Below are 12259 nucleotides of genomic sequence, written 5' to 3'. Positions count from 1 at the left end.
CTATCCCAGCTGTCATAGGGCGAGAGGCGGGGTACACCCTGGACAGATCGCCAGTCTGTCGCAGGGCCAACACACAGGGACAGACAACCATTCGCACTCACATTCATTCGCACATTCACACCTAGTGACAATTTGGATTATCCAATTAACCTATCCCCACAAGCTGCATGTCTTTGGATGGTGGGAGGAAGCCGGAGTACCCGGAGGGAACCCACACAAACACGGGGAGAACATGCAAACTCCACACAGAAAGACCCCGGCCTGATGTTGGAATTGAACTCAGGACCTTCTTGCTGTGCGGCAACAGTGCTAACCACCGTGCCACCATGCTGCCCAATAAAAAGGATGGAAATAAGGAAAGTAAAATGGTGAGTGAAAGAAGGAAGCATGAAGTGCAAGGCAAAGGAAAAACACTGGGCCTTAAAGTGTTTCTGTGGACATCAACTTGTGATGTGTAAACCGGAGTTTAAATCCTTAAAACTGAAAATTTCATCACAGGAATCTGAGTCTGCAGCCCTCTGGCCACCGCCGCAGTTTTCAGGAGTCAAACAGCAACAGATTTGTCTGCAGGAGGAGCGAGGTGACGAAGATAAACCTTTTAAATCGCTCAACAGGGAGCTGTAAAGGTACTTCAGAGCCTTCCCTTATCGCTCAGCATACGCAGCTGGTCTGATTTACATGATATGATTGGTCAGCTCCTGGGGGGCGTGTCCAGTAGCAGGTAGTGAAGTGGTCAGACATATAGGTCAGTGTTTCAGATGCAGATTATTCTGGATTAGTGTCAGTGTGCAAGTATTAAAGGTATTAACAGTGATGTTACCATAACTGCAGTGAATGCGGGTCAGTGTGTGTGTGTGTGTGTGTGTGTGTGTGTGTGTGTGTGTGTGTGTGTGTGTGTGTGTGTGTGTGTGTGTGTGAGTGAGAGAGAGAGAGAAAGAGACACACACAGTTATTATATCAGGACGTTTTTGTTCATGTTATTTCCAATGAGGCATGCTGCTGCTGATCTCTGCCGCCTCCTGCTGGAGACACTGCAGCAGCACAACAGCAAAAACTGCAACATGAATTAATTTAGCTTTTTATAACAAACAAACTCATGTAACACAGAAAAAAAGAGAAAAAAAAAAAGAAAAACCACAACAACCACAGGACGAGTGGAGACCCTCTGTGATGTGTTTTAGTACTGAGGAAAAAAACAGAAAGGACAGCTGAATATCACGGATATCACTTTTATCATCAATACAAATAATATCTCTGCTCCGAGGGCTGTCACTGGACCTATACAAGATCGGTCACCTTTAAGGGTTAGGGAATGAGTGAAAAAGAAAAGGGACAGAACACTAATAAAAGGAGGGGAAAAGGAAGGGAGAGAAAGCAAGGATGAAAGGTGAGAAAAAAGGAAGGAAGTATAAGAGGGAGAAAGAAGAAAGTAGGAAATAGGAAATGGGAGAACACAAGGAATGAAATAAACCCAGAAAACAGAGAAGGAAAAAAAAAACAGAATGGGAAAAAAGGGAATCAGGGAGGGAATTAAGGCAGGAAATAATACAGTGAAAAAAGGAACAAAATAAGGGCATAAACGGGCATAAATGAGGATGAAGAAGAAGGAAGGTGAAATGGTCCTTAGTTTGGAGGGTTTTTTACGCCATCGTCTTTCCTCTGTAGAAGTTTTTAACTTGTCAGGAAACTGAGATCAACAAGAAACGCCGGTTCTCCTGTCAGCATCACCCTCGTTATGTTGGCTGTAGCACGTGTTTTGAAGCTTTACATTAGTCATTATGGTAACAAAACATGATCTAAAAGTCTTATCGACCCACAGTGAGCTCATAAGCTCAAGTTCTGGTTTTATGTGGTCTTGTTTCTGTTGTTTTCTGTGTCAGAATCACACAGAATGAATGCCACACACACACACACACACAGGTTCTTTGATTTAAAACACAAAAACATTAAATATAAACTTTACAAACAGAACGTCCTGTTTACAGCCCCACATCACTGATAAAACACAGAATAATGAAGTGATGAAGCCCGTCCTGTTCATGTCAACACACACACACACACACACACACACACACACAAGAATGGCTGCAGCTGTTACCATGGAAACAAGCTGATGAATAATTGAGGGGAGAGAGCGAGCGACCCTGCGCTGCACAAAGACTGATTTTTGAGAGATGAAAGAAGTGTTCACACCAGCTCACACGCAGACACACACACACACACACAACTGCAGGTTATCATCCCAGCCGGCAGCATTTCAAAACAACCAAATCAGAGAATAAACCCTGACATGTAGTGTGTGTGTGTCTGTGTGTGTGTGTCTGTGTGTGTGTTAAAGGTGAGTTTGAGTCACTGTGCCATCGTCACATGCCACCACACACTCACAAAAACACACAGAGTGCTAATGATGCCGTTACAGAGGTGAGTGGGGGAGGGGGGAGGAGAGGACGGATGTGCAAACCTTTAATTAGCACTAACGGTTGCAGTCAGACTGACGGGTTCACGTGTGTGTGAAGAACAGATGGGATGAACTGTCACTGCCGCCACCACACTCGCTGTCAGACCCTTCAAGCAGATACCAATGCTGAATTTCCACCTATTAAAGGTTATTCAAAGTAGTCAGGACAAAATTGAAACCCGCCTTGTTCCCACTTACTTACTATCATTTGAAATTAATCTTTTTCATCTCAGTAGAGAAGATGCATTGTAACAGCTGGAAAGCAGCTCTACTGACTTGACTTGACAACTGAAGGTAGGTTTGGAGAAGAAATGGTTAACTACGTCAAGCAGAACAAGAGGATGTGCATACTAGCAGATAGCAAAGAATTAAATGTTTCTACTATGAAGTCTTCTTTCATTTTTCTTCTACAGCAACGCACTCAAGCGTTAGTCTCAAAAACACCAATCTGTGAAGGGACGTTTAAATGAAAGTCGCTCTACACACACAAAAATGTATACTCCATTACTAAATGATACTAAAACCTTCTGCCAGTATCCATCAGATAAGACACTTATTCATAACCGTATCAATATCAACCAAGAACTGCTGCAAACACGCAGGTACACAGCCCTTCCCTTCACTAGCAACTGCACAGACAAGATCCCCTCTTCCCTAGCAGCTGAACACACAGTCCCTCCCTTCACTTGTAGCTGAGCACACATATACATAGCGCCTCCTCTCAATAACAGTGAGGAGGAGCTAAGTATGTCTGTGCTCAGCTCACTAGCAGCTGAACACACACAAAGCTCCTCCCCTCACTAGCAGCTAAACACACACAGAGCTCCTCCCCTCACTAGCAGCTAAACACACACAGAGCTCCTCCCCTCACCAGCAGCTAAACACACACAGAGCTCCTCCCCTCACCAGCAGCTAAACACACAGAGCTCCTCCCCTCACCAGCAGCTAAACACACAGAGCTCCTCCCCTCACTAGCAGGTGATTATGTGAACAGGAGTTTTAAAAACTGATCAACACTTTAGAAAGAGTTTCTGGAGGTCATTAAAGATCCTGTTTGAACAACATAAAATATTAAACACTTATAAATGTTAGCTTTGATTAAGCTCATGTTACTGTTAGCTGTTTAACTATTAACAGTTACCCAGTAACCACATTAACCATTGGTTAAGTAATCATATGCAGTCAGTTCTGCCCATCTGTGACATTGTAACAGAAAGTAAAATTCAAATTATTAGAAAGCTAGGAAGTACAATATTAGAAAGACAAAAGTGAGCAGCAGCTCCAACAAAAGCTGAGAATTGAAGTTTAAGGAAAGCAGGATTTATCGCATTAGTTTGAGATACATGTACCTAATAAACTGGAAACACTCTGAGGACTCTGAAGAGTAAAGAAAAGAAGGAAGTCGTTGTTCTTTAATTTAAAAGAACTAATTAAACATCAAATCCAAATAATGTGGAGAAAGTGCTGTGAGTCCCGAGAGGCCTGCAGATTAATTAAGGTGGATTTCTGCTCTACTTTCCGCCTCTCTGGTCGTGCGTGTTCATTGGCTGCAAAGATAATCCAGCGGCGAAAAGCACGCCGCCTCCGAACCAGCACGGATTCAATCTGAGCAAATGGAAAAAAGAAGGAAACGTGGGCCGGCAGAGTCGAGAGGATCTAACGCAGTCACACATGAGAGCATGTGGGCGTGATGGCAGAGCTAACGGCAGCCGAGAACACAGGAGGACGGTTTCACCACTTCATCAGAAAAAAATCCAAAGCAAGAGTCGATAAAAAAAGAGAAACAAAATTACTAATCGAGGGCCAGCCCTCCCTCCTGCAGCCTGTTTTCCTCTTTAATCTCCATCATGTTGAACACAGGACCAGTTATGCTAATGAGGGCCTTATTTAAAGCTTTAATTAGCAAATTTTTCTGTGTCAACAAGCCTCACACAGCACAGGACTGCTGTGAACTCTTCGCCGTGTTACAGTCACTTCATTAAGGTGCAAATTTATGCATTGTAATGTTTCAGCATGTAATGAGATCAGCGAGCACACGGAGAGGAGACGGCGGGCGGGCGGCGGGCAAGCCCGAGAGGGACAGGTGAGTTAGAGGTGTGGCCTGAGGCTGCAGACCAACACTTTTAACCTGTGCCCCTCAAAACTGGCAATACAAGGCTAAAAATACGCAATATTCTCGTATTTATTTATTAATATAAATGATTAAGTGAAGTGATGAAACAAACAGTGGAGGGATATAACCACACATTAAGGTTAAAGGACAGCTTCAGGTCATTCCTCCCACCTGAACCATTTCAGAATCAGCTCATTGTTTCTGCTTATGTTTTTACAAAATGATTATATGAGATTCTTTTTATGACTCAACAGGAATCAAAGCTAAAAGATGAGTCTGGTATCGAATATAGGCAAAAAGAAGACCTTTCATATGCAATAATTAGTTTTGACTGGCCACCTATTCCACATGAGTTTGGTTGATGTTAGGTTTAATGACCTTTCAGTTCATTTCCCATTTTATGAGTGCTGCAGGATAATGATTTTAGATCTTTGCACATCCCGTTCTCTCATTTCAAAATCAGGATTTTTTTGTTCAGGTCCATTTTGTTCTGCAACAAAAAATAATTTTATTATGTGCTATGTCATGGTTTATCCTTTAGGGTGTCTTACTCTTTTCCTTTTTCAAAGAACACCAGAAGACAAACACCAAAGAACTACATCCATCCTACACAAGCTTCGGGAAAATCATGAAAATACATTTTAACCAGTCACCAAAGTCCAACACAAAACAATCCTCCAACTCTGTAATGGCAGTAACGGTAAATCAGTGAGTTAAAATACTTAAAAACTTCTTCAATTAATGATCAACGGTGTGCTGAAACAACTTCTATGACTTTATATCCAAAACATCTGTGTCTTGTGTCGAAAGGATATCTGCAGCATTTGAACTCAATCTAGGGCACTCTTTCCCGTTATATCGACTCGCACCATAGGATGGTGCCATGATCCAAACAGGCATTGAGAGTATAGTCTTATTTACAATAGAATCCACCTGAGGAAATAGTGATGTGGCAAAAGAAAAAAATGGCAAAATGCTGCCCCTGGTGGTGAAAGTTTTAGTTTAGCTTTGTAGAGCATAATTACAAAAAGTCCTTCCTCCACAGCTCGGTTCAGGTATTTGATTTCTTACTTACAAAAAATCATGAAACAGTAAATAAAAGTTAGTATTTCTTCATGTTCACGAGGATAGAACTGTTACATTTTTTAGCACAGTCACAGTCAGCACAGTGATTGTTTTTCACAGCATGTATGCAACAAATATTCAAGGCTCATCAGAGGACCCATCACACTGGCAACCAAGAAAATAATTTATCTTTTAACTCAAACCATCATATTTTTCAGGACTTAACTATGTAGTTTTTAATACATACACCCAAACTAGTAGTTTCATATTAATATTATATATATATATTAACAATCTAACGATCCAGTTTGTGGCCTCTAACCTCCAACTTCTAAACTCAGGCACACAGTTTCCAGCTTCCAGCTTATAGCATCCAGGTAGCATCTAGCCTCTAGCTTTTAGTATCTAGTCAGCAAAAGTTCCAACCTTCAGCTTCTAATTTCTATCTTCTAGTTTTCAGTTTACAGCCTCCAATTTTGCCATTTTACAAGTAGAAAATGGTTATTTTCTGCTCTTGGATGTGAATCAATAGATATGAGACTGGTGTGTGGAACATTTGAGTTCAAATAAATTAAATCTGTGTCCAGAAACACAAATCAATACACCGTAAAATACTCAAATCAGCAGAAACTGACATGAGACTGTATAATATTTACAAATGATAAAGAAAATAAAAACAAACATCCCTCACAACAACTTAAAAAATAAAGCACAGCCGTTTATCTCAATGGTTTATAATTTTGATAACAAACAGACAAACCAATCCGGTCACAGCGCTCCCTCGGTGCAGGTAACAATGTTTTCTCCCTCTTTGCTGATTTTCTGTCGTGCGTTAAGGTGAATTCTAGGAGGGAGCGTTTCAGACACGGTTAAATGGACCCGACTTTAAAGGACTGCATGGAGGCTTCACCGGACAACCTGCTCTACCTCCTGAGGTTAAACGCAGACGCTGAAGTGAGCATTACAGACCAGGACCAGAAACAACTGATGTCATCTTTGTGTGAATGTTTTATTCATGAACTCTTTAAGATGCTTGGTCCAATAAACCAGGTTAACAAGGTCAAACCAGATTGAATCAAAGAGGAAATACGGGACGAAAATCACCCTAAACAAGGAGTGAGGAGAGGAGGAGAAAGAGTGTGTGTGTGTGTTAGCCAGTCAACCAACCTTAAAGTGCTTTCATATACAATCACACGCTGTGATAAACACACACAGACACACACACACAAAACCCCGTTCAGCTATCTTAGTGAGGACCTTCATTTATATAATGCTTTCCCTAGCCTCTTACCCTAACCATTAAAAATGAATGCCTAACCCTAACCCTAAACCTAACCATAACCTAATTGTAACCCTGACACTAAAACCACATTTTGAGCCTCAAAAGCGCCTTTAAATGCCTTCACATTTGTGAGGACCAGGATGTGTGTCCTCAATAGTGACTGTTGGTTCTCACAAGTATAGTAGAATGCAGATTTCGGTCCTCACAAAGATAGCTAGACAGGAACACACACACACACACACACACACACACAGCTAGCTGGTAGCTTTGAGAAATGCCTCCTGGCAGCTCTGCACTACACACACAAATGGTTTATTTTCACACAGGAATAATAAGTTCAGTGTCAGCTACTAGCATCCAAACACTCAAATATGTTGCTCTTAATTATTAAATAATTAAATTTACACCCATAAGATTCCGCAAAGGCTCCAGAAGGTGTGTGGATTTCTTTTTGTTTAATCTGTGCAGAGAATCGGTCCAAATGTGTTCCTCGAGTTCATTCAGAAACTTCTGAGACACCAAAGTGCCGCTCACGTCGTCTGCTCGCCGCCAGCAAACACTTCTTAATAGGTGTAAACAGTTTAGTAGACGGCGAGTTCAAGTCCTGCTTGAGTTTTCTCTGCAGGGAGACAGATGGAGACGGGCGAGGCGTGAACCAGAGTTCAACCAAAAATATAGGCAGTTTTTTCATTTTAGCTTAGCTGACAGTTTTCTAAGAGGAACGTGTCAGAAACACACTTTCCTAGAAGCATGTGGACACAAAGAAGTTTCTGAGGGTGGATTTCACTTGAAAGCATTTCAGAAAACATTATCTTGATTTTGAAAAAAAAAAAAAGCCATCAGGAGGACTGTGAAGGTGAAAAAATAAACTAGAGCACAGTAAGCTTCAATTTATCACTACCTGACTGGTTCCTTTGTTAACTCCCAGCTCAGCTCCCATCGTCTCATCAGAGTTAAAAATAAAGAAGAAAAACTTCTGAATGTGCTTTAAAAACACATCAAAGGGCATCAGAACAAACAGAATCACAATCAGAGACCAGAATAGAGTCAAGACGAGACCAAAATAAACTGAAATTCACAGCAGATCATTACCCGACAAGGGTCTGACCACACTCCTCCTGCCCTAAAGCTTAAACTCCTCCTGCTTTATCACCTGCTCTTTCTGTAACGTGAAACTAAATTTGCAACATGAACATCATGTTTTGTTCTCTAAGACCTTAAAATAGCGTCTGAGAACATAAAACCATCAGGAAGGTGTTTGCAGACAAATTTAGGAAGCGGGTTATTTTCTCGAAGACATGTTTTTAAACCAGAGGAGGCGCCCCCTGCTGGATATCAGAAAGAACATCATTTAAGACACCTCAGTATTGGCGTCAATCTTCACTCCTGGAAGCTACGTCCATCTGTTGCATATATCAGAGTTATATTGATGGATAACCTCAAGCACCGATGATGATCAGACTGATCAGTGATAATTTACCAATATAGGTGGTTGTTAGCTTATTTTTGCATTAATTCAGGGGGCCAAGTGGGTGAAAAAATTGCAGTAAAGTTTTTTTTAAAAAGCAAAAGAGAAGAACAGATTCACTGCTTATTACAGAATGCTGGCCAGACCCACTTTAGATCAAATTTGTAGCCCATGAACTAAAAATAAGTTTGACACGCCTTCGCTGGCGCGTCAAAGTTACATCATCATCATTAAGAGATTCGTATTAAAGTGAATCAGCCTCGCTAAGTGACCAACACTTCCATCGAGTTCAGCTGTCTTATTTCTGTCTGCAGGTGACGTGAACGCTGCTCGTGTGCAGTGATGCTCGTTAAACTTCATTTGTCGGTGAAAGACTCGGCTGTTTGTGTGGAGAGCTCGATGATGAGTGGAGGAGAGACTGGTGACACGTTTTACACAATTACAAAGCGGACTGGACGAGTTAGTCGAGCTATGAAGAAGACAAAAGGCAGGCAGATGTTATGACTTAATAACACTTCATCTGCTGAACTGATGTCCATCCACTTCAGCTCACTAATTACTACAGACTGAATCATTAATCGATAAGCGAACGAGGCTCTTCAGCTGGGACAGCTTACATTACTTTCTCTTCTTGCTGGAAGTGGGAAATAAACTCCCCGGTGTGCATCAGGGAGGGAGGATAGCGTGATCCCACAATAACACTATGGAGATCACTCAAGCGTAAGACAAAGTGAAGACAAAGAACAAAGAAGGAGAAGAAACCAATTCATATGATCCAGGTCCACACCTGTGAGGCTAAAAACAAACCTGCATCTCCACCACCAGACTGTAAACACACCAAACTTACAGTTTAACAAATCAAAAATCAAACTGTCTGTCACAATATGTATCCATTCAGTCATAAACAGCATGAAATGGAGGAGATGGGTTGCAAAGCAACTTGCAGATGCACAACAGCTGTAGGCAGGCTAAAGCAGCTTATATGGCTGCTAATAAGACGTCTAGAAGAACACCGGCAACATCAGAAACAGGCTTCATTTATCCACAAACACAGAGGAAGAGTCTGGAGTGTGTTTAACTAGTCGATCTCAGTAGATCCACCAGCATTAGCTTTGTTGTTGCTGCTGGTGCTCTATAAAAGTGGCCGAGCGTAAAATAAGTGTAAAAGGAACCCCCAGATATGGGTCACAAAAAGACAAATTATCTAAATGTAATTAAAGATCAGATAATTAAAGTGGAAGTGTGAGCGCCTAGAGCTAAACACATTATTCACGACTTGGTGTATCACAATCTGCTCCTGATGGGGGAGGAAATCCCGACTGGTCATATTTGGAGCAAAAGTTTCGTAGGTTCAGTCAAGAACATGGAACAAAAAAGGAGTAGAAACTACCGCAGGACGCCAAAGAAGGACTGAAGCGTGCAGACTAGAACAACACAAGACGTCAAACCTGGAATTAGTGTGCGTTTTCCCACATTGTTCACATTCCTTCCTGCAGTAAACATCCTGCCCTGTTATTACCCACAAACCACCTGGTTCATGTCATCTGAATACCTGAGTGAGCGTGTGTGTACTGTAACTGAGCAGCTTCACTAACGACCTTCATCTATAATACAAGACCTTAAACACACACACACACACACACACACAGTGAGAAGAGCAGTATTTCCATCCCTTCACAGGACTAACCTCAAAGTCTTCACCCTGAACTTTACTCCATCACCTTTAAGAGGACTCAAACTTCTACACTGAACCAAGGTGAGTCTTCACAGTAAAAAAAGCAAAAACATACACACAGATAAAGCTACCATCACAAACACACACTCACACACACCCTGCTAACCCAGAAATTTATTCCTTCATTTTACAGGGACTCGAGCTTTGACTCCATGAGGACATCGAGTTAGCACAGTACGAGAATATAAAGACATGCGTGTCCCCACAGGACATTTAATTCAAACTTCAAAGTCTTCATCTCCTCTTGGGAACTCATTTTAGTTCCCCCAAATTGGACTAGCTCTAAGTTCCAAGCCTTCAACCTAAAATTTCCTCGATTACGGTGGTTTTCCCTTCATAGGGCTCACTCTTTATTTAGACTAATTTTTTGTTCCCATAAGGAAGTCAGGTCCCTAAAGTTTAAGAAGAGCAAACACAAATACGTCAAACCAATTGCAATAAGACACACGTACAGCCTTTCCCCCCCATTATATCATTACTATATATAGGACTCGCTTTTTGTCCACACGTGCTTCCACGTAACCCATAAATACAAGACCTCACACTAAATATTTCCACCACTTTAAAGGTCTCGAGCCAACCCTGAAAGTCTTCACCCTGACATCTACTCCCTCACCTTACGGGGGAGGTGGGGTGCAAGAAAGTACCCACAAGCCAGTGTCCCAGGAAACAAATTAAAATAGTACACACCCATGGAGTCGTATTTCCATCGCTTCAGAGGATATACGTTTGTCCCCTGAAGGAAGTTGGGACCCCACATTACAGAAAAATTAGTGCATAAATGTCCCCCCGAAACACAAAAATTAAAAGACATCACACACACTCATTGGATTTCTTTTACTTTTGAGGAGTCGAGCTACCTGTAATATCCTCGTCCCTGAAATTACAGAAATTTTGTCCCCTTGAGGAGGTCCCCACAGAGCACTAAAGTAAACACACTCGAGTCCCCACAATACATTTAAAACGACGCACACCAACACAATCTAGGCCACTTTGAGTGCCATAATCTGTTGATAAGCCTCTCTCTCTCTCTCTGCATCATCTCTCTACCTCACTCGCTCTACAGTAGGACAATAAAACAAAGCCTCTCTCTCTTTCTCCATTGTTTCTTTATGGGACTCACTCACTCAGTAGGTGTGTGTTGTACTTGCTGGTGTAGTAGTAAACGTCTTCGTAGCCTTCCTGGTAATCATCATCCGCCCGGTACCTCCTCCCTCGCCTCCTCCTGCTCAGCAGACGTAGCAGGGCCAGGAACCGCTCCATCCCCACCACCTCCACCACAATCACACTGGGTCCAAACTGGGCCGGGCTACGCTGCAAGCTAACAGCAAGGCCAATAACGGTGAGGGCTAAGCGTTTATTCCACACAGAGAGATAGAGAGAGTGAGATCAGGTTTCCTCCTCCTCGCCTCCTCTTTCTGCTGCGCACACACACACACGCACACACCTCTGGATATCACACACACACACGCATTAGCGCACATGTAACACACACACACACACACACTCCCTCACACACTCCCCCACTCACTCGCTCTTTGTATTCTCTCCTCTATCTGCAGCCTCCCTCTCCTCTGTTCCCGTCTTCTTTCGGCTGTTGGTGCATCTAGCCGGGTTCAGCCAATCACAGAGCTCGCAGCTCACAAACACACACACACACACACACACACACACACACACTTTGCTCGCTTGCTGCTCTCGCCCTCTAACACACCACTCCTCCATCTCAGCCCTTCATCCTGCACTTCCTTTCCTTCATTAGAACCTTCCTTCTTTCGTTATCTTGTCCCTCTATTTCCTTCCTTCCTTCAATCCTTCCTCTTCTTTCTCTTCCTGTCTTCACATTTCCCTTCCTCTCCTCCTCTTCCTCCTCATTCATACACTTCATTCCAGTGTGGGGGGAGGGGAGCCGGTTAGTGAATTCCTCAGAGTCTTCTGTAAGTGTACCAAGAGGAGGAGAGAGGAGAGGGGTGGAAACGTGCAGGTAACTGATGGAAAACTGGGATAAAACCAGATCTCAGGAACTGAAAACCAGGATTATCCTCCTGGTATCAATATCAAGGTCCTGTTTGGGGTTTGGGAGAGCACTGGTGTAGTTTTACACTCGATTCAAGAAACAAATGAAGACACAAACCACA

At 42.5% G+C, this 12259-nt stretch overlaps 1 protein-coding gene across 3 annotated transcripts in view; it reads right to left on the bottom strand.

Moving 5' to 3' along the window:
* The window catches only part of grip1 (glutamate receptor interacting protein 1), a 46307-nt gene extending 34609 nt beyond the window's left edge, over window positions 1-11698 (bottom strand). For all 3 annotated transcript variants that reach the window (XM_035906872.2, XM_087831036.1, XM_006780990.3), the window contains exon 1: window positions 11249-11698. In XM_035906872.2, the coding sequence (XP_035762765.2) occupies window positions 11249-11384 (136 nt within the window). In that variant the 5' untranslated portion in view covers window positions 11385-11698. The remainder of the gene's footprint in view (window positions 1-11248) is intronic.
* Window positions 11699-12259: the final 561 nt, after the last annotated feature.

This window comes from Neolamprologus brichardi, chromosome 17, assembly GCF_056152115.1.
Source record: "Neolamprologus brichardi isolate AB-2024 chromosome 17, ASM5615211v1, whole genome shotgun sequence".
Classification (NCBI taxonomy): domain Eukaryota; kingdom Metazoa; phylum Chordata; class Actinopteri; order Cichliformes; family Cichlidae; genus Neolamprologus; species Neolamprologus brichardi.
The sequence above is the reverse complement of the archived record's forward strand: the minus strand, read 5'-3'. Positions and strand labels throughout refer to the sequence as shown.